This window comes from Nymphaea colorata, chromosome 8, assembly GCF_008831285.2.
Source record: "Nymphaea colorata isolate Beijing-Zhang1983 chromosome 8, ASM883128v2, whole genome shotgun sequence".
Lineage (NCBI taxonomy): Eukaryota > Viridiplantae > Streptophyta > Magnoliopsida > Nymphaeales > Nymphaeaceae > Nymphaea > Nymphaea colorata.
In genome coordinates this window covers 10,611,100-10,634,255 of record NC_045145.1, presented here as the reverse complement: position 1 = coordinate 10,634,255, position 23,156 = coordinate 10,611,100, and the positions used below count along the sequence as shown (strand labels likewise).

At 38.5% G+C, this 23,156-nt stretch overlaps 1 protein-coding gene across 3 annotated transcripts; it reads left to right on the top strand.

Annotated features, from left to right (window-relative positions):
- Positions 1-6,967: 6,967 nt before the first annotated feature.
- On the top strand, positions 6,968-18,740 carry LOC116258349 (lysine-specific demethylase JMJ26-like). Of its 3 annotated transcripts, none has more exons than XM_031635461.2 (13): positions 6,968-7,613; positions 7,923-8,062; positions 8,855-8,960; positions 9,063-9,195; positions 9,268-9,331; positions 9,460-10,168; positions 12,908-13,237; positions 15,777-16,310; positions 16,686-16,758; positions 16,839-16,924; positions 17,262-17,381; positions 17,487-17,566; positions 18,302-18,740. In XM_031635461.2, exons 1-13 carry the CDS (start codon positions 7,278-7,280, stop codon positions 18,432-18,434), a joined length of 2,844 nt encoding a protein of 947 aa, XP_031491321.1. In that variant the 5' UTR covers positions 6,968-7,277; the 3' UTR covers positions 18,435-18,740. The 3 variants fall into 3 exon arrangements, with proteins under 3 accessions (XP_031491321.1, XP_049934902.1, XP_031491320.1); XM_050078945.1 differs by having other exon boundaries at positions 6,968-7,736; XM_031635460.2 differs by having other exon boundaries at positions 6,969-7,703.
- The last annotated feature ends 4,416 nt before the right edge of the window (positions 18,741-23,156 follow it).

Genomic DNA, 23,156 nt, shown 5'->3' with positions numbered 1-23,156 from the left:
TTATAGTAAGATTCATAATATGTTTATGTTTCTAATGATTTAGAACCAATTTTATGGTAGCTTTGGGTGTTAATTGTTTTGTCTAAAATTACAATACAATCATATATGAGAAAGAGCCCCTTTTGTGTTATGAATCAATTCTGCAAGTACTTTTGGGTTAGATTCATTCTATGTATGCTTCTGTGGATCCTAAACTATCTCTAAACTTAAATTCATACCCAAACTCCTTTCTAAATGGAGGAATTGAAGAAAATTATAAGAGATGATACTATAAGGGGCAACAATTTTGTTTTATGTAATTTCAAGCACATTTTGAGTTTTTTCATAAATATTTTTGTTTCCAGCCCCTAGTGTGGACATGTAGTAATGTTCCTAATGAAAAAAAGTGAAGCTTTATGCAGACCATAGAGGTCATTCAAGTTCTGGGAGATTCAACACTCTTCTTCTGCTCCTTCTCCAACATAGCAAGGGTTCTTGTTGATGTATTTGAATATGCACTTTAGATCGATTTATTCTCTCACCTTTTTTGTTGTGCTTTCATCTTTTCTTGTGTTTATTCTTAACTTTTCTTGTGGTTTTTGCATGTTTGCAAAAAGGGAAAGCATGGCTTCTCATGAATGACCGAAAGTTCCTTGCAATCAAAATATATGGTGCATCAAGGGTTCTTATAGTTGTACATTTAGCTTCCTCTCTCCATCATCTTCCTCTTTATATCTCAATTTCCAAGATTTCTTTTGATTCACATGGATCTAAACTAATGTAAACCATGGGTTGTATGTTGCTCTCAAGCCATAAGACCAATATTTCTTTTTCACCTACTTCATGAGGGAACTCCTAGTGTGGTTTCCCTCTCATCCCTTTCTCTAAATTCAAGAATTTTCTTCTCAGATTTTTTATAAAGCATATGTTGTTTTTCTTTCTTGCTTTAATTCTTTGCACTTTTTATATTTTAGAATAGGTTACTCTTCTAAAATTTCATATTTAATATATTTCTAGTTTATTGTATGGGTTACCAATCAATGGATTTAGAAGCCGTCGGCTAGACTATTTTTGTCTTATGCCTTGTTATGTTGTGTGAATACTAAATTAAGCTACTTCTAAGTTATTGCTTCAGTGTTACTTTTGATTTCCATTATCCAGAAAGATGTAGCCACGTTTGTGAAATACCTAGGTTGTGTTTAGTGGCTACTCTTGTTTAGAATCATGGTTAAGCTGATGGATTGTGCAGTTGACCTAACATTATCCTTGCATTGTTTCTCCTCGGTTTCACTCTCTCGGTGCATTCTTTTTTGCAGGGTTTTCTATTTTAAATTGGTTGTTTATTCATTGTTTTGCATGGCATGTTGAGCCGTTGCTGCATGATCAGATCATGTTATCTTCACTAATTCGTTCTTGCATATTGTAATCTGGTTTTAAGTGTTTGAGAATAGTCAGCTCATTTCGGTAGATTTCTGATCAATATGTGTTTTTGCGAGAGTGGTTATTAAGCTTGCAGTATGATTTGGTCAATAATTGTGTGGATACTTCATACTTAGGGTGTTTGGCATAATCAGAATTTAGTTGTGTGTATCACAATTCTATGTACATGGTGCATATCATATGCACTTTCATCTAAGATTGTGTATACATCTTATTAATCCTACGGTAGATTATGTGTAGTAGGATTTCCCCTTGGAACAAGACCCTTGGTTGTCCAAATAAAAATGATATAAGCTGGGCCATTAGGTAATGCATACAACAGTAGATGTACATGGGCAAAATGCACATTGTAAAGGGAAAAACCCACTAATTTAGGAGGATGTAAGATTAAAGGTTACTAATCAATAAAAAAAGCACTTAAAGCATGATTTGTTGTTGTGTTGTTGTCATCATATTTTTTTAGTTCACTCTAGCACTAAGCAAAATGTAGGCCAAACAAAGGAAACTGAACAGAGTGAGCATCTTTTAAGGAAAAGGTTGAAAAGTCATGTAAACCATGTGTATGCTTGCTGTTGCAGAAAATGAGAGGAATTTGGCCTCGATCTTAGTTGAGAAAAAGAAGACAGATTCTTATCCAAATGCTAACAACATTAGTTTGAGTCATGTAGATGAAAACATCACTTTAGATTGGTGAACTTTGCTTAGATACCATTGTGGCCCATAAATTATCATTTTGGAAATTTAGTTTTAGAATGATAATTCTAGAATCAGTGGAAAAGGAATATTGTTTCCTCTTCCAAATTGAAGCAGTGTTTGATGGAAGAGGATTTTCACTTCTCAAATAATTAGATTTGATAGGCATACAAAGAAGAAAATAATTCCCAACAATGGAATTTAACAATGGTCTTAGAAATTTCCAAGAAACCATGGAGCAATCTTGAATTCCTTTCATAAAGGAGTATCCTTAATTAGAAAATGTCCAACAGTTTGGCGCACTAATAAAAATTTTTATAAATAATTTTTATCATTTTGAAAATTTATGAAAATTTTGGGGAATGACATGTAATTTTCTATAAATAGCATATAAACACTCATCCCACTTTTTATTTTATTTTCATTTTGATTTTCTCTCCTTTCTCTTGACCATTTGAGGGTCTTACTCTTCCCACCTATGTCTCACGTAGTCGCATGTTTCAGTCGTTGTCCACAGTAGGCAAAGTGATACGCGCCTCCTTCTAGCTGCCCTATACAGGTAAAGGCAAATGGTGGGTCGGTGAAGGAAGAGTCTTCCTATTGTGTAATTGGGCTCATTAATTGTTTGTTCTACCATTTTGGCTCTAACTCACTTGTAAAGGGATAATTTTCAGAGTTATGAAAGAAAAAGAATCAGTGGTGGCTTATGATTTTTTGTTTCCCAATTCATCTTTTCTTGGCTGGTGTGCTTGAAAAGTCTTCTCTTTTGAAACATAATATTCTTTTTAATACTTTCTCTCTCTACTCACTTTTTCCGCTTACCCAAGTTCCCCTCTCCATCTCTCTCTACTCACTTTCTCTCCCTCAAACTTTACACTTGGCTGAATCTCTCATCGCTTTTTTGGTTTTCTCTATTTTTCTATAGATTTCACTCTTGTTTTGAGAAAAGCACTCACCATCCACGGCAGTCATTTATAGCTTCTTGTTCCAACAACACCAAAAACCTTCATCCACTCCTTCCTGAGATGGACCACATCTTGGTTCTAGGGCAGACCCTACCATTTTTGGTATTAGAAACTTGTCTATTACGACATGCCGCCCAAGAAGATGGGAGGGCCTAAGACAATAAAGGAGCCATCGATGGCATCTTTATTGGAAGCCATGCGCCAACTTCAAGCCAGCATGACAGAAGTGAACCAGCGGCTTGGGAGGACTGAGGTGCAGGTCCAAGAACTCGTCAAGGGCAAGAATCCATCCATGGATAATAATGGATCAATCCTTAGCAAAGCAGAAACTAGTAAGGATGGAGGTCGACACAAGAACGTGAACCCAAGGTTAGAGCTAAGATGAATTTTCCAAAATTTAATGGAAGCAATGGCAGGCAGTGACACTTCAAGGCTCGACAATTTTTTACTCGTCAACGAGTGTCCGATGATTAAAAGGTGCCTCTTGACATTCTTCATTTTGAAGGTCCAGATATGCCAATGGTATGAATGCTATAGATCCTGTCATGGGGAGCCCGAATGGTTGACCTTGGAAGATTATATTGAGACCAGATTGGTTTGATTTATGTTTTAAAGATTACGATGTTGATTTAAAGAACTTAAAGCAACAAAGTTCTATTAAAAAGTACCAATCTGAATTTGAAAGTTCGAGTTCCGTGGTGAGCTGGCCGAACAAGGCACTGATGGGAGCCTTAATTGGGGGCGTTGAAAGAGTTGCAGATTGAACTCCAACTACACGAGCCCAAGAATTTACAAGAATGTTTCAAATGGGCCAAAGGGCATTGAAAGAGAGGAACAAAAGGCTTTTTGCTCTCAAGAAACCTGTCACCTCTAACAAGGATTCACCTAGCGACTCGAAAGTGGAAAGTAAGGAACCGCCTAAGAAGGACTCCATTCCGGTCAAGGCGCAAAGCTGGCTCGAGCTGCAGGCCCACGTGAGAAGGGAAAGATTTGATAAGGGCCATTGTATTTGGTGCGATGAAAAGTATACTAAGGATTATCGATGCAAAGGTTGCTTAAAGATGTTAGAGACAACTGATCAAGAGCTTAAGGCGGTTCAAGAAACAAAACATGGCGCAGCTAAAGAAAAACAAGAGCCTAGAAAAGAGAAAGGATATTATGCCATTGCCTTGTCGGATACGGCAGATCTCATGCGAATTGAATGATTATTATGTAGAAGACCTGTCATGGTACTAATGGATACGAGAGCTAATTGTAATATGTTATAGCTAAGGAGTTAGGTCTACAACTAGAGGAGGAACCAGCCCTAAACTTGTCATAAGGTGATGGATCACGCATTCCAAACCATGGCTATGTTATGAGTTTGGATTTGGACATTCGAGGGCATGAATATAGTTTGATTGTATTATGATTCCAATTACTGGTCAAGGTTTGATTCTTGGTAGCCCTCGGTTTCAAAAATTAGGTAGAGGGACATAGACATGGAGCTTGAAATCATGAAAGTTGAAGTTGAAGCAAAGAGCCCTACAGGTGGTCTTAAGTGGAAAAACAAAAGCAACAACAAGCGATGATTTTGGTGCCCCACCAATACTTCCTAACCTTGGACATTCGAATGGGGAAATACGATGGATTTGGTTTGAGAGTAGCAGTGGTAGGTACCTTGAAAGCAGAATTATATTCCAAGAAGGAAGAATCACGACGGGCTTGGGATCCTGGTGGTATCTTAAATAAAAGTTAGCAAAGAGGCTCCAGGTGTATAATGCTAAGCAACTTGAGTGGACATTAATAGCTGGTCTTGGGGACAAATGGTAGGTAGGTGTAGGAAGAGTCCATAAATGGGTCTTTCTATTGTGTGGTTGGGCTCATTAATTGTTTGTGCCGCCATTTTGGCTCTTAAGGTTTTGTAAAAAGAGAACTTTTGAGTTGTGAAATGAAAAGAATAAGTGCTGGAGTCTGATTTTTCGTTTCTCAATTCATCTTTGCTTACGCCCTGTTTAGTTGGAAGGAAAGGGAGTGATTGAACAATCAATCCTTTGTTTGGTTGATTAATTAGAAAAGAGAAAAATTAAAGAAAATTAAAAAGTTTGTTTTGTTGCAAAGGGAGGAAAATGAATGGGAGGGAAAAGAAAGGAAAATGTAGCGTAAATCCAATCCCTCCAAAATTGGAGGGATTGGGAAGGAAAGGAAAAAGCTTCTCCTTTTTACCCACAATACCCCTTTCACCAACGTCTTCAAGTTCTCCTTGTCTTTCCCTTTGCTCATGTGTTGCGTGAGAGCTCTTCCTACTGGCTTGCAGGTACTCTCTCTCTCTCTCTCTTGCGGCAGCCCTTTCTCGTATTTCCCCTTATTGCTTTTGTGGGTGCTCTGTATGTGTGGAGCTTTTGGTTTGTGCATCGGCATCAGGTTCACATGAAATAATAAAGAGTGAAAATCTCTTCAAGCGTGCGTCTTCTTTACTAGAGCAAAATAATGTAGTAAGGCGAGTTATGTTCAACCTAAGAGACGAGTATGAAGTCCAAGTTGAGCCCAACAGAGGTTCATTGTCAAAGCATAATGCAAGTGTAAAAGAGATTGAAATAATGAAAGATTCCTTTGAGAGAGTTGTTAATGCAATTAAAAAAAGTAATGTCATATAAGAACCCAGACATTCAAATAAATATTATAAAGAAGACATATGTCCAGCATTTGAAGTCATTGGTCTTGAAGAAAAGTTGTAAACCCAAGCACATTTTCATCTTACTCATGATGAAAAAAGGATGAAAACAATTTTTGCTTGTCTTGTTTCTAAGCGAAAGAATGTTTTACTTAGGATGCTTGGCAGAGCTGGAGTTATTATGTGATTTTTTTTGTCTTTAAACAATTATGATGTTTACCAACATTTTGTTTGATTGATCCAAATTTTTATTAGATTTATTACTACATGATCTAAACATTTTCTTTGATTGATGTTTTCAATCTCTCTCTCTCTCTCTTTTTGTGTGGTGTCCAATTCAACTTGAGGATTCATTTTCTTTTCCGTTATGTAGTCCAAACAAACATGATTTTAACCTTTCATTTCCTTTCTATTCAAACAACTTTTATAATCATCTATTTCATTTCCTTTCTTTTCCATTCCATTCCATTCTCATTTCCTTTCCCTCCCCTTCCTTTCCTTTCTCATTCTCTTTCCCTCCATTTCATTTCCTTTCTTTTCCATCCCTCCCTTAAAAAAGGGCGTTAGGTGGTGTGAGTGAAAAGTTTTTTCTTTTGAAACAAGATATTCCTTTCAATCTCTACTAAATTTTGTTTCCCCCTCTGCTCCTTTCTCTCCCTCAACTCCACACTTTTCCCATTCTCTATCTCTGTTTTGGTTTTTCCTATTTTTCTCTTGATTTCACTCTCTTTTTGAGGAAAGCACTCTCCAACAGAATCTTTCCATGAAAGTCATGTATGCCTTTTTGTTCCAACAACCACCAAAAACCTTCATCCACTACTTCATGAGACAGACCATATGACAAAATGGGGTGAAGTTTCCAATACTGAACCGGGCAATTTCCTAGTTCTTTTGTGATATTTTGCCACCAAAAGAGACAAAAAGGAACAAAGCACCCGCCTGCACCTGTAAGTGATGATTTTTATTTTTTATTTTTTTTTTAACTTTTACCCTCATAAAAAAAGAATGAAGAGCAGCCTCTACACCAGAGGCTACGGACATTCCATCCAATGTTTGCTAGAGATGGAACTGACTTTAAAAACCTGGATTTTAATCACTAAACTTGGTTCGGATCAGTATAAATCGGACGATATTAGATTACAGAATTGAACATACTCTCTTTATATTTTTCTTTTCTGTCCACCTGTCTTATTAGATCCAAACAGAACCTTATGATGGTGCGGATAATTCCTGTGCATCAAAGCCCCCTGTTTTGAGCCGAACAACGGGCCGTCGTCATTTTCAAAAAAGTCCGGCAGCATTTCCCGCTCCCCCACCGACCATTTCCCGCTCTTCCAACAATCACCCTTTACTGTTATGAGACAGAGCTGCGAAAGTTGGCTTTGTGCTCACCACGCGGCTGCGTGCAGGCGGGAGGGGAGAAGAGAGAGAGGGAAGAGAAAGAGAGAGGGCTTCCTCTCCCCCAACAATCCGGATCATTTTCCCGCTTGCCTAACGATCACTCTTCCAACCACGAGGCAGGAGAAGAGAGAGAGGGACAGACAGTAATGGAGGACGACGGCTTCATCTCCCCGCCGAAGGAACTACGCTGCAGGAGGAGCGACGGAAAGTCGTGGCAGTGCCGCAACTGGCGGATCCACGGGCAATCGTACTGTCAGGATCACTACCTACAGATAAGAAGGAAGCAGGCGAAGAAAAAGGTTTGGGCTTGCGAGCCCAAGGTCGTTAAGATGGTAAGTGGGAAGAAGAGAAAGCGCAGGAGGAATACCGGTGATGGTAGAGCGCAAGGCATTACGATGATCGAGGACTCTGCCGGCAAAAGGGATAAGCAGAAAAGGGGCAGGAAACGAAAGAAACTGAAGGCTGCTGACGAGGGCGAGAAGGTCGGGTCAGACGTAGCGTCTTCGAGTTCGAGTTTGAATGCAAAGACGATGCACCAGAGCGACGACGGCATGAGAGTAGCCCGAGCTCAGGTGAAAGAGGTCTCCAAAGTGGCGCTGACAGAAGTATCTTCTTGTCCGCCTCGGATATCTTCTTGCAGCCTATTTGCTGCCCCTCAATGATTTATTGTGTTCTTGTTACTTCCTTCTTTCGCTTGGTTTTTGCTACCGCTATTGTTTTTCTTTTGTTGTTGGTCCTATCTGTTTAGTTTGGTAATGACGTTAGGCTTGTCCTTACTCCTCATTTCTTAGGTTTCTGGAGTTAAGCGTGTGAAGGCTAAACCAGGGCACAGTAACATGTGCCATCAATGTCAGAGAAACGATAAGGAGAGGGTTGTCCGTTGCAAGAACTGTAAACGAAAACGCTACTGCATTCCCTGTGTAAGAAACTGGTGCGTCCATATTCTGCTGCTCACACTTGTCGCCTTAATTCAAAAGAAACATGGTAAAACTGTAAATTTATATGATACCGAATTTCTTTCTATCTGAGTTTTCAGAATTTCATTCTATCTGAGTTTTGGTAAATGAAAATTTACAAAGATGGGAATGTCTTTGTTTGGTAACGAAGATATCATCCAACAAGCAATGAGAAACAAAGGGCAGAAGGCTGGTACTCATCTGATTTCATCTCACAGAACTGAGAAATGTTAACCGATAATCGGACTGAGTCATTTAAGTTCACCATTCACCATTAAAGCATAAGCTTGCTGAAAGAAACATTTCAAAATAAGCTGTGGATGGAATAAACACAAGATGAAACATTACAAATTTTGCTTTCTTTGTTTTCGTTTCCGGGCAAGGGTTAGATGTTACGGTAACAGTGCTTCTCTTCAATTGGTAGGGTTGCGATCTATTGTTAGAAGTTGTCCTTTTTAGTAGCAGTTTCTTTGAAACTCATTCATGCAGTGTAGATGGTTTTTATTTTTTTTTCCCGCTTTAAATTTCGTAGCCTTTTTTCTCATTAAGTTGCCTGTAAATGCTTATTATTAATTCTTCAGCTGATATAAGTAACTGCCACAACTTTTTTTTTTTAAATATTTAAACCATTTATACCGCAAAGGCCTGCCAGCTATTTACTCAAGTCTCCTTGAAATGGATAGTTGATTACACGAGGTTTAGATTCAGTCTTTCTAAAAATGGATTTTCTGAGTCTCGTGCTTTCTTCCTTTAATTGTCGTTTTCAGGTATCCTAGGATGTCAGAGCATGAAGTTGCAACGTGTTGTCCTTTTTGTCGCGGAAATTGCAATTGCAAGGCATGCTTGAGAACCGATGGAAAACTGAATATCATGGTAACTGACATGAATTTTTTTCATTTTCCCTTTACATGGTTTTTTTGCTTTTCTTTCTCCTAATGAGCTTGTCTAATTTGTCATTTTCTATTATTGCTATAGGGTTCTCTTGGAAAACAAAGTCCATGTGATAGATCTCTGTATGCCCGATACTTAGTGGGTGTGGTTCTTCCTTTTTTGAGAAAAATGATACAGGAACAGAACACTGAGAAAGAGCTAGAAGCAAAATCTCAAGGTGTGATTCTGATATTTTGTTGTTTTCATTTATTAAATTTATTTAATATTTGTTGTACTCTGTTACATTCAGGAGTTCCATTGTCTGAGCTGCATTTGCAAAAGACGGTTTGTCCCAGTGATGAACGTTTATATTGGTAATTGTTTTTAGTTTTTTTTTGCCTGAAGTTATTTTGTAGCAGTCATTAATTGGCTGCTTGCATTTTGAATATGTTATCAAAGGATGTTGTTTCCTCATTTTTATCATGTTACTGTTTTGTTTCAGTGACAACTGTAATACTTCTATCGTGGATTTGCATAGAAGCTGCCCAAAATGTCAATATGATCTTTGTTTGAATTGTTGCAAAGAAATACGTGAACGGCAGTTAATTAGTGATGGTGTCACAACATCATCCAATAAGTCTACATCTCCAGAAGCTGATGGACATGATAAAAATCTTGTTTCCGAGGATCTCTTGGAGGAGGAAAAACCAGGTGTAAGAAAATCCTGTTCTGACCATGGAGTTCCTTGTCCTCCAAAGCAAATGGGTGGTTGTGGTGGTTGTCTTTTGGAGTTGAAGCATATTTTCCCTGAAAAGGAAGTCGCTGAGCTGCTAAGAGAAGCTGAAAAAATACATGATAGCAGTGGATTATGTCTGCTGCCGGATGTTTCTGCTCAATGCCGAATATGTGGAGAAGTGGACAAGCAAGCTGCTGATGGGAAGAAAGAAGTTAGAAAAGCAGCTAGGAGGGATAATTCTCATGACAACTATTTGTATTGCCCTGATGCAGATGGCCTTTGTCATGAAAATCTCAAGCATTTCCAGTGGCACTGGAGGAGGGGTGAGCCTGTGATAGTACAGAATGTTCTCAATATGGCATCTGGGTTAAGCTGGGAACCAATGGTTATGTGGCGTGCTATTCGTGAAGTGCACAACTCCAAGGGCACAGCCCACCATAAAGTGATGGCTATCGACTGTCTTGATTGGTGTGAGGTGAGTAGTTAGTTGGCAAGGAAGTACCTACTAGCTAGGTTGTAGTGTTAAAGTTGGTCCGTGGCTACTCATGCTCAAGGTCACAAGTTGACTTCAAGTCTCTTTTTATTATTGGCTCTATGAAATCAATAATCAGTTCTCTTTTATTCTTTCACATTCTTTTGGTTAACATAGCACTTTTGGTCGGGGACGATAATTGCTTATGTACTTTTGTTGCCTTTTCATTGAAAAAGTTTGTTCATTGGTTCACTAACCTATAGAAAGGCTATTCATGAATGAGGGTTGAACTCTATTTGTTAAACACACACTTAGACCCCTAAAACTAGGCTGGTTGCCCGGGCGACCTGCATTTTAGAAATCCAATGCCATGACTGCCCTAGGCTCACTCATGCGCCTAGGCTTGCTTTTGCATTCAAGACTTTTTTCTCTTCTTCTTCCTTTTTCTTGTTCTTCTTCTATTGTCTGAGGCAGAAATGTTTCTTTTTTTTTTTTTGCGAATTGAAGGCCGTTATTTTTCTTCTCTGCTTTTATGCAGATTTTGTTTCCCTTATTCTTTTCGATGTTGCATGTTGTTCCGTGTTAGGAGGAAACATCTCTCTCTCTCCCCCTCCCTCACACACACATCCCTCTTTCTGTCCTTTATTAGGTTAATAACTATGCCATTATGTGGCGTGCTCTTTGTGAAATGTACAATTCTAAGGGCACAGCTCACTGTAAAGTGATGGCTATTGATTGTCTTGATTGGTTTGAGGTTAGTAGTTTAGTTTGTTAGGAAATACAAACTCTCTAGGTTCTAGTGTTAAAGTTGGAGTGTGGCTCTTTGTGTTCAAGGTAAGAAAATTGGCTTCAATTCTTTTTTTTCTATTGTCGGTTGTACAAAATCAATACTCAGATATTCTAATTCTGTTTTTTTTTGTTGACACACTTTTTTGGTTGGGAAGTGATGATTTCTTATGTACTTTGGTTGCATTTCAGTGTAATAGATTTGTTGATTCCTTCCCTGATATATACAAAGGCTATTAATGAACAAATGCTGACCCCTTTGTCAGTTTGTTGTTAAAAATACAGTTAGGCCCCTAAGCTTGGTTTGTTACCTGCGTGGAAATGCCTATGCCATCACCTAGGGTTCCAAGGCTCGCCTACGCACTATGCTTGCTCTTCTATTCAGTGCTTTGCTCTTTCTCCTCAGCAGCCTGCACTTTTTTTTTCTCTTTTCTTCCTCTTTGTTAGGTCTTCTTCTACTGTCTGAGATAGATTTTTTTCTTCAGGAAACAGAAGGCATTTCTTTTTTTTTTCTGCTTCTATGCAGATTTTCTTTTCCTTATTCTTTTTGGTGTTGCATGTCATTTTGCCATATTATATCTGAGAAAAACCTTGCCGTTTAAAACCTGTAAACAATATTTGTGACACTGGTATTAATGTATATATGCATGTATATAAGACAGTTTTATAACAAACAGAGTCATCATGGAGGTTGCTACTATGTTGAGGATTTTTGTTCCCTTTTTTAACTAAAAAATTAGACGTGTAATTTTACAGTCCAGGCTTTTATGCTTTGGATATTAGAATTTTGGTAGCTGGTATAGGTACTTAGATGACTTTGCATCCTCTATAGCAATTGCAAAATAATTGTTCAACTTTATGAAGTTTACTTTGTGAAACTTCAATGGTGTTTAGTGTTATATGCTCTCTGGGCTGCTCAATGCACCTACTCTAGTGTTGCCTAGGCTTCAGGCTTAACTGCCAACCTAGTCTGTCTCGAGTGCTTTTAACAATGCAGTTGAACACATTGAAAAATTGTTCGTGCATGTGAATAATGGCATGGTAGGCATATCAAGTCATTAAAGAATCTGTTTGTCTTTTTAAACATTTCTTTTTCATAATTACTTGTAGTTGTCGATGTGCAACTATGTTGCTTTCTCCTCGGCTCTATGAATATTTACTATCTAGAATTTGTGTTTTTTTTAGAAAAATTACAAAAAAGCACCTATTATTTGAACAAATAACAAATCATCCCTTAATTTTTAAGGATCAAGAAATAAGCTCTCAACTTTTAAGGGAATTCCTCAATGGAAAAGGTTAAAGTATGGGAATACTTTAAAAAATTACCTCTTCTAGTAAGAAATATAACATTTTGCTATTTTAATGGTTTTTATCCAAAGGCAGTTTGTAAAATTTTCTCAAAAGTTTGAGAGCCTATTTTTGACCTTTAAAAGTTAACTGGTGGTTCCTTATTTGGTCAAAAGTTGGACTACTTTTTGTAATTTTTTCTTTTTCTTATTAGGCTTCGTGTTATGCAATATCTATTTCTTTCAAGTGGTGTCTATGCTTGTGCCATGTGTTTGTTAAATTTCTCCCAACAATCACGGCAAGAAAATGTAGGCAAGAAAGAAGAAGGATGCAGCAACCACTTAGAAGTTAGACGTCTCAATCAGTTGAGATGTGGTGGCTAATTACATTATAATAGGACTTCACACTAATTAGAAGAGGTAAAATAATGCTCTTGCTAATGATGGGTGGATTGCACATGTGAATAAAGACAATATACAAACCAAACAAAGGGGTCTGGATTCATATCCAAACCCAGTACAGAAAGGGACCAAATAGTATGTTTCCCTTAACAGTTTTCTGCTTTTCTTGTCTTTACTCTGTGAAGAAACAGGCCTTAACTAATTCACTCTTTTCTTCCCATTTCTAGACTTTTTGATAACTGACAATATTTTGCAATATAATTTACAGGTTGAAATAAACATTCACCAATTTTTTAAAGGTTATATGGAGGGTAGAACACACAAGAATTCATGGCCAGAAATGCTGAAGTTGAAGGATTGGCCTCCTACAAATTTTTTTGAAGAACGCTTGCCACGCCATGGTGCAGAGTTTATCAGTTCCTTACCATTTCAAGAGTACACTAATCCAAGGTTTGGTATCCTTAATCTTGCTGCATGCCTTCCTGAGGGGATCCTGAGACCTGACCTGGGGCCAAAAACTTATATTGCTTACGGATTTGATGAAGAGCTTGGTCAGGGTGATTCTGTGACTAAACTTCACTGTGACATGTCTGATGCGGTATTCTTTTGTTCACCTTTTGTCATTGAATAATAGTCTGAGGCAATTTTAAATCTCGTTCACTTGAAATTTATAAACCTTCATACTGTTCCGAACTTTTCCATACCATGGTTGTATGCTGGTGCCTATTTGTTTCCCTCTAATTTTGCATGCTAGTCCCCATTTATGTCACCCATTTCCTATCCCTTAGTATCTCATTTTATATAAATACCATTTAATTAATAAAATGGGTCTGCTTGTATGGATATGTTGTTTATGTCAATACTGAACTCCTTGATAGTGTTGTATGCTTGGAGTTACTGATTTTTGAAAAAATTTACAAATAAGCAGTCATGTTTTGAACCTGTAACAAATCCATCCTTAAGTTTCAAAACCTAACAAAGTGGCCCTCAACTTTTGCTCATTAGTCACAAACCACTACCTTTGTGATGGTGGTTGACGGAAAAAAATGACTCAGCTACAAATTGTACCAAACAGCCCTTCTCTACTGCCTAAAACACTAAAAGGCCCTTAACCTGAACTATAACTGAGTGCAAATGTAATTTTTTTTAGAAAAGTCTAAATAAGTTACAAACTTACAACTTCAAATACAACTGCACAATCATGGTGATATGGAACATCATCAATGTGATCCCTTTTTCTTTTGATCTCTTTAGTTTTTTCAAAACGTGAACTTTAAAAATGGTAGTATGAGTATGGGCTTTAGTTCTCTTTCTCGTCCTTCAGAATCTATGAAGAGGCAATTCACAAGAAGAACTGACCCCACCTGAGGTAGAGCCATACCATGTTTGCTTGGGTAAAAGTTAAAGTGGTTTTCAGTTGAAGAGCTTTATATTACCAAAGATTAAGTATAGGCGTGCCTGCATCTCATCCCAAGAGAAGAGTTTTCTGTTAAAAAAAAATGTGAAAGAAGAAATTAAATATGACAACTTTTATGTATCCACCCCAAAAAAGCCTTCATTATCTAAAAAAATAAAATTGAAGAAAATGAATCATTAAAGCAGAGGTGGGGCGATTCCGAACCTACCTTGGAAAGAGTGGCCTGATCTTGAACTCTTCATCTGTATGTTGATTTTCTATCTGGTTTATATGTTCAGAAATTTCTGTGCAAGTCAACATGTGTTTGTTCGTCTTTTTGTTATGGTTTTCTGATGTCGATAGCTTGGAAATAATTAGATATCAGTTTCAAATTCAAAATATTAAAGTAGAATTGACCTCAAGAAGAAAATTAAGATCTGGTTAGTAAATTGATCTCTATGTTGTATGTGTTTTTCTTACTGAGTGATAGATATAAATCAGACGTGAATTTGTCCCTTTTATAATGAAATCTGTTTATATTCAAATCTGAAGGTGATTAATTTCCCCTCAAATTAAGCAAAATTGAATATAACAATGACTATTTGGAATTAATCTGACCAATTAATGTGCCATCTCTTGGTGAACTAGTCAATAAAAACAAGATCTAGTTATTAATTGGATTCAGATTCAACATGCAGCTTCAGCTTTCAGTCTGAAATCCTACAAATATCTGATTCATTTACATATCTTAAGCCGGTCCGTCCTAGATTTTATTTTAAACTGTGAGATCCAAGTTCAAACCTGCAGAATCAATATCTGATTAGTTGGACTCGGTAAAGAGATCAAAGTCTCAAACACCTTAGAACAATGGAAATGCTCCAAGTTGGATCTGGATGATCGATCCTTCTTCATGCTTCCTTAGTTAACCTCTAATGCACATATATACTAGAGCAATGCATTGAATACTACTAAAGAAAGATACTACAAAATGGCCATTGGGTGTGAGTTCTTAATTCATGTAATGTAAGATGTATGTTCATGAAGCAATGCCGATTAAACTTCCACATTCAAAAGGCATAATAAATTGTAGAGGTCGGTACTTCTTGTGCATGATATATGTGTTGGTTAAAGAAAAAGCTTTTGTTCATCTTGCTTCTTTCACTTTCCTCTTCCCACCATTTAGGAGGGTATTCTCGTCATTAAAATAAAAAAGCCATCCTCTTTCCATCTCTGTTGGGTGGTCTTTTGTGAGCCTTGGCTAAAAGATAAGGGCCTCATTGTTAGACTTCAAAACTTGAGGACTGATTTGTTATAGGTGCAATACATGAGTGCCCATTTGTAATTTTTTCTTGATTTTTTATAAGCAAAATGTCTTTTTCCATTATAATTATGCTTGTATAATGTTTTGTCTATTTTCTGACTTCCTGGCTTTGCAACACAATCATTTTGTGCTCTTCTAGGTTAACTGTATGTGGTTGATAGGTTGGGGCTGACTACACAATTATTGACATAGGAACCATAGCTAGATGCATGTTTTAGAGTTATGACAATTATAACATCTTCTCATGTTAGCCGTTACAATGCATTGCTCCAGATCAGTCATTACTCTTGGTGGTAATTTGCTGATAATCACTTCATTTTAAGGTGCTTAAAATTTAATATCAAAAGAATTGTGAGAAAATTGAGAAAAATGAATTTAATTTTTTTAGATATCTCTCTCACCCTCTCCTTTTTTTTTCAGGTGAATGTGTTGACACATACAGCACAAATGACACTGAGTGATAAGCAGCTTTCAAAAATAAGAAGACTTAAAAATAAATTTGCAGAAGAAAAAGGAGAGCAAGTAAAAGATGGTAGAAGATCTTCCTTTTCTAAAGATATCTGTGCTTTGGACATGAATGAACACCAGTGTGTCTCTGATAAGCAACCATTAGAGGAGGGTACTAATGCCTGTGAGAAATGCCATAAAGCATTAGATTCAGGAAAAGTCCAAAATGATGAGCATGCCGTTGATGTCTCTGCGCTAGATGTTAACATGGATGACAGCTGCGTCAAAAGGATTTCTAAGCTTTCTGAAAAGTCGGATGAGGTTGAAATGAGTCGTTTTATGCAATGTGGTAAGCCTGATGGTTCAGACAGTGAAGTAGATGCGAAGCATGAATCTGGTGGTGCCCTGTGGGACATATTTCGTAGGGAAGATGTTCCAAAGTTGGAGGCATACTTAAGACATCACTCAAAGGAGTTTCGACATGTTCATGGTTCTCAAGTTGAAGAGGTGAGGTATTGGGGGGGTGGGGGGGGGGGGAGAGAGAGAGAGAAGTTGGTAAAAACATACACCTAGGTCAGGAAAAAACCAGACTTTTTTTTTTTTTTTTGCAATCTAACCTTATTGATATGATCTTTAGAATGGGTTGATGCAAAGCATATACTAAGTTGATCATTTGTTATTCTTTAATGGTGTTTTTATAATAAGGAGAAATAAACAGCCCCCATGGTGTGATAATAAAAAAATCAACATTTTTCATTGAAAACTTCTCTCTCTGTCTCTCTCTCTCTTATATATATATATATATATTTCACACATACACACACACACAAATCATACATATTTTGGAGGGTCTAAGTTTTTGCTACTGCTATTATTTATTAGGTTGTTCATCCAATTCATGATCAGACCTTCTATCTGAATCGAGCTCATAAACAGAAGCTGAAGGAGGAATTTGGTATGTGCATTGACACTGAGAATCTGAGCATAAAGTGTTGATTTGAAGAATGTAACTGAGATTTTGTTACCTTTATGCAGGGATTGAGCCTTGGACTTTTGAACAAAATCTTGGAGAAGCTGTCTTTATTCCTGCTGGTTGTCCACATCAAGTTAGAAATCTTAAGGTAGACATGTTTGTGTGCCCTTGTCCGGTGGTTTTTCTTCTTCTATCTAGAGTCCTACCATACGTTTTTCTATCAAAATAGGCCATTAGTTTATATGAACTGCCAATAATTGTTTGTGGCCTGGTGTGGTACATCGCCATCATCATTTCTCTCTCTCTCTCTCTCTCTCTAACTAGCTGGGGTTAGGCAGAAACCTACCTGTTTTTGCCAAGTATTGAATTCATGATCTCCTTTGCCTTGAATATCCTAAATCCAACTCCTATTCAGGTGGACAGGACTCTTGTTGTCATCTGTCTCTCTCTCTCACACACACTGACTATGCTCTGGCTTATTGTAGTCGTGTATCAAGGTTGCACTGGATTTTGTTTCACCAGAAAATCTGCATGAGTGCATTCGCTTAACCAATGAGTTTCGATATCTTCCGAAGTGCCACAGGGCAAAAGAAGACAAATTAGAAGTATGGTGTTGCAGCTTCCTATTTTTCTTTGTTTTTCTTTGCTACATTTTCAGTAGCATTTAGTTTGGTTTTGTTTTTGATTTTTCTTGGTTGTTTCTGTACCAGGTGAAGAAGATGATTTTTCATGCGGTTAGAAAAGCACTGAAGGATATGGAAGCATGTGACGATCAAGCTGCACGCTCCGCGTAAGTTTGTGACATGGTCTTTCTTGTTCTAGCTCATGCTTAAACCGGGGAACTGATTGCATTTGCTGGTTCATGTTCTTGTCCTTTCATTTGTTGAATATGGAGTAGTACCTGTTTAATGCAAGTCATTTGTCATATGTGGTGAGCTTATGCTAACTCACCCATTTTTGTTTAAGAAGGCTAATCACTAGAGTTAGCCTGGGTTCATTTTCATTATCCTGTTAGGTGTTTCTTTAGTTTATTTTCTGCTGATATTTTTATATTTTAATTTTGCATTCGATTTTTTTAAAATTTGTTACTGCAGTACTGTCTGACGACTGACCTGTGTATGTTTACATTAATATCTACAAGTCAGAAATGACATTAACAAATACTAAATTTTTTGGTTTACTCTAGACCTATTTTGGAGATTCTTTGCAGCCATGTATTTTTTGTCATCATGGTGATTATCCATGCTTGCTATCGACCTAGTCCTCCAGTTTCCTGGTTCTGAACCTAATTGGCTGCTGGAAATTTATCATAGTCGATTTGCATGAGATAGGGTCAAGACTGCATTGGATATGCCCTGCTTGTGGTCATCTTTGTCCTGCTATACTATGGCTATGCTGTCATTGATCCCTTGACATAACTGGTCAATTTTCAAGTAAATTGCTTATAAACCAAAGCTTCAAGGTTTCTCTAAATTTTCAGATTCTGCCTAGTTCTCTATTTGAGCATTTATGCATGTTGTGTCAGGACTATTATCAAGGTGGAAACAGTGGAACCGGATGAAGTGCCTTCATCTTCTATAGCTAATCGCCCCACATCTCCATCTGTGAAAGAGTCCCCACCACTTCAGCCATTACCTGCATCATCAGGGAGCACTTGATTTTGGCATCAGCTAAACAATACCAGAAAGTGGTGGCTTTTCATCATGTTTCGATTCCTTCATTGAAGAGATTTTGTTAATAGCGCATACATATTCATGCATCACTCGTGCAAATCATCTGAAGCCAGTTTTTGTTAGGTTATTTCTTCTCAATTTCAAATCAATTGGTTTTGATGGTATCTTTAGATATGTGACATGCATAACCACAGATCGTTTCAGTCTTGAAATTTAGGATGTATGTGTTTGTTGCTCTCTGCTGTTTCCCACGGTAAATATGAGTAATTTCCCTACTCTTTTTTTGGTTTACTTGTGCAGGAGAGTGTAAATTTTGTGTTGATGTATCCATACAGCTGAATCACATAATATATGATATTGACAGGTTGTTCATATAACAAAACATTTTTTTTTGGGGCAGCTTTTAATATGTTCAGCCATTAGACAACTTGTGGTTTACCCAATTAGTCCATATTGCTTTCTCCTCCGCAGTCCAGCATGATGTAGTCTTAGCTCATTGCAGACTGTATGCCAACCAGGTGTTGGTTTCTCGCCTATCCAAAAGAAACCCGGAAATTCCGGGTATGCATTGTAGGATCCTCATAAATAACGTAAAACTGGAATACACTTGTGGTAGAATCGGCTAACTTAATCACTCAGTAACAGAAGGAAAACACAGAACACGCACACCCAAATAACCTTCCTTAAGCTAGGGTTACCAATTCGTAATCGGCTTCATTAGTCCTCACCATACTTAGACGGTGAATAGCAGATAACAGATATGGGTCTGGTATTGAACCTAGGACCCACTTGTTTCTCCCTCATTATACTTTGTTGTATTTGCCAAAAGGGACCCAATTCTTTTTGTGTTTACCTAATGTTGTTAAGTGCATTGATGCAAATCGATGTGGTAAGTCTGTGAAGTGATTTGTAGCATACTGATGGGTAAGTATTATAACGATGTGTAATACCAAGATACAAAATGTCTAGTATATGATATCCGTAAAAATAATTTTAAACAACAATCAAAATAGCATGTCAGTAAAGGACCAATGTAAAGTAATCTTTAAATTGACCTTTATTAAACAATATATGCTATGAGTAAACCATGGATATCATGTGCAATACAATCAGATTTAGGTTACGTGCAATTCCAAGTTTCAATCATGCACATCATTATACAATACAAACAACTTTAGGTTAAATATATATGTTATAATAGTTGAAATTTGATTCAAATCCAGTGCAAACTTAATTGAGCAGACCTATTCTACAGGCTGCAACATTCTTCAATCTTCACTATCTAGCGAGTCACCTTCAATCATGTATGGTCTATTTAAAGCTTGTTGACCTGCACTATTGTTCAATCTAATTGGCATTGTACTACTAACGGCACGATATAACTAGAAAATAATTGTTCTAATGGTTTTACTAAGCTACTACACCAGGTGACTTGGTCTTCAATATTTTTTGTTTGAATTATTCTACCATGTAGGCCTTGCATCATGGGCTTTTCGTAATGTAAGTATACCAATGGTAGCCTAAGTTCAGCTCCATCATGTGGCTGACCTTGAAATTGATTTCTCGTATGAGCTTTTGATCAAGTATATTTTTCATTGAGACAAAGCCTTGGATTTAAGTGTTTCTGTGCATTTATTTGTTTTTTCCCCCCCTTAATCATGTGCGTGAAGGTGTGGTTATAATTGCTTGGTGAAGAAAGGCTAAGCGATGAGAAGAGATAAGTGTTAACCGTGGAAAAGTGGAGTTCAAGGATAATTAATGTTGGCCCTTAGGAATATAGTAGCAGTTTTCAAGTTATTTGCCTATCGGTTCTTTACTAGTTGCACATGTCACCACTATATTGCCTTTAGAAAATGTAATAGCATTTTCAATCTAGCGCATGCCACCACTAGATTGCCGGGACATGTAAAATTCCTTTTTCGTGAATTACCCAAAAAATCAACAAGAAAAGGTACATCAAAATTTTTAAGCTTGTGATAAACAAACAACAAAGAAATAGTTCGTGCCTACCGTGTCCCCACCCCGTGCGCTAAGAAAAGAGCGAAAAAAACAAACGTATTGCCAATCCTTAGTTGCCACTTTATCTGGAAGTAGAAGAAGTAAAAGAAGAGGCAGCGTTGGTTGAAAGATAGTGAGGAGAAGCACGAGAGATGCCTATGGCTCCTACGCGCAGTGGATAAACAAACCTAATATGAGTAATTTACAGAAGTAACAGAAGGAAAAGTTAAAGACTGTTAAAACAATGAAAAAAGAAAAAGTGGGTGCGCATCAGGCACGCACGATGGCTCGTCCTACTGCGTGCGCATCATAGGGTGATACGCACGCATTAGGTCCACTGCCCCTCAACCTCATGTTTGGATGCGTTCATCGTGATGATGCATATGCATCATGCGTTGATCCGTGCACAGTCAATAACACCAATGCTAATTACCCTCCCCTCATAATCTACACCGTGTCCTCAATGTGAGAAGTGAGGAAAACACAGTCTCATATTGGTAGGATCAGGATTCGGTGCTTCACCTCCTTTCCACTCCAACAACCATTGAGTAGAGGACTTGTGTGATCCTCTCATGGTCCTTTCTCACAACACGTGCGTTTAGAAGGGAAGGAGGCAGAGACACTAGTGTTGCATGCTCAGAAGTTGTTTGTGGCAGGGTTTCATTTTGGACACATGAAAAACTGAATGGATATTCGTCTCGTCTGGTTTAGTAATTTATAAGCCACAACCCCTATCACGGGCCGACTCCTTCGGACCGTGCGGCATGGCAAACTCTCGCCAGTAAGCCGCAAGGCTTCGCCTCGTCCAAGTGGGCGCAGATCACTTACGTTTTTCGAAAACACAAGACACAAAATACACAAGAGTGTGGAAAGAAAACTCGCAATATATTCACTTAAACAGTTGAGTACATCACGAGGGAAAGCAAGTAAGCTTTTACATTTTACTTACATAGGATGGCCGAAGCCGATTATCCAAAACAAGGAATCTCAATATTACACTTGGAGCAGTTTTGGGAGGGTGCTCCGACACAGGTGAACGCTAAAGCTTACACCAAGACTCAACATAAGCAAAGAAAGTACATTGCAAAGCAAAGGACTATACAGGCTCTAGACGCAGGGAAACATGCACCCCACTTCAAATCAAGCGCCGTCCTCGGTGCTAGCAGCTTCATGGTAGACCCTGACTTCTTCTGGATGCTTTGCTTCAAACGGAAGGCATACTCCATCGTTGGCTGGTCTTCGTCTACCCACTTGACCAAGTATTGCTTCGGTTTGCCAAGGTAGTTGATTTTTGCGCCGAAGGATTTGGTCCAACTGTCGGTCGGTGATCCTCCGGGTCGAAGGAGTTCGTTGCAAGATTGGTTCTCGCCACGGCTGGCTTCTCTTCGGGTCTTCGGCGTCGGCATAGAAGGGATGAAGGTTGCAGACGTGGAACACATGATGCGCCTTGAAGTCTAGCGGAAGATCTAACTTGTATGCCAACTTCCCCATCATCTTGACCACAGTAAATGACCATTCATACTTTCTTATCCTTGCTCGGCGACCTTGCCCTTGTCTTTCCTCAGTGTTGCCGCTGGCACCATGCAGGGATACTTCTCATTCATAATGCTGACACTATTCAAATGCGGCATCGGGACCATCTTCGCTGCACTAAGGAGCTCAATGCCAAGAATCATATGGTAATCGTCCATCGGGACCACGGAGAAGTTGGCTTTCTCTGACCAACTCTCAATCTTCACAACCACATCCCAGACAACTCCATGGATGAGTTTTGCCTTTGAGTGCAACTCTCCCATCTCAAGGGTGTATCATAATCTCCTTGCCTCCACAACTGAGACGAAATTGTGCGTGACCGTATCTATCATAGCCACCGTAGGCTTTCCATTCACCAGAATCTCAATATACATGAGTTCCCTGGAAGACGTCATTATCACCTTGGCTTTCTCTTCACGTTTCAGTGAGTTGAGAAGCTGAAGTGCACCAATCCTTGATCCTTCCCCTTCTTCAGTCCCGTCTTCAGTAGCTCTCGCAGCATTGGCCTATTCGGTAGGTCTCACCCGTTTTGGGCAGACATGCGTATAGTTCCCTCCTCCGCAGACCCAACAAGTCACTTCTCTTGGTGGCCCATTGTTGTCCTTGCGAAAGAAAGGTTTTCTTCCGGCTGGCTTTTGGGACGACGATTCATTTCTGTTGTCTCGCCGTTCCTCTCTCTTACCGTCATGGTCAGACTCCTTCGTAGACTTGAAGGTATCTGTGTAGCTTCTACGTTGGGTGTTGGCCAAGCGCTCGGCTGCCACATATGCCTATTCTAAGGTCTCAGGATTCGATCTTTCCACGTCGGCTTGGGCCCAAGATTGGAGCCTTATGATGAACCAGTGAAGTTTATCTTTTTTCTAGCATCATAGGCACGTCCAACATGACATTTTGATAGGCCCAGATATAATCTCTCAAGGCACCAGTCTATTTCAGGTTTGCAACCAACCTATAGGCGTGCCTTTCAGCATTCACGGGCATAAAATATCCCTTCAACTGCTTGCAGAAGTCGTCGAAGGTCCTAATTGCGTAGTCCCCATTATCGATGTCCAACATCTTGCGCCTCCACCAAGCCACAGTATCTCCCTCTAACAACATTGCTGCGGTCTTGATCTTCAAGTCCTTTTCTACTACGTTCTGCGAGTCCAGGTAATAGTTGACTTGGAACAAAAAGTT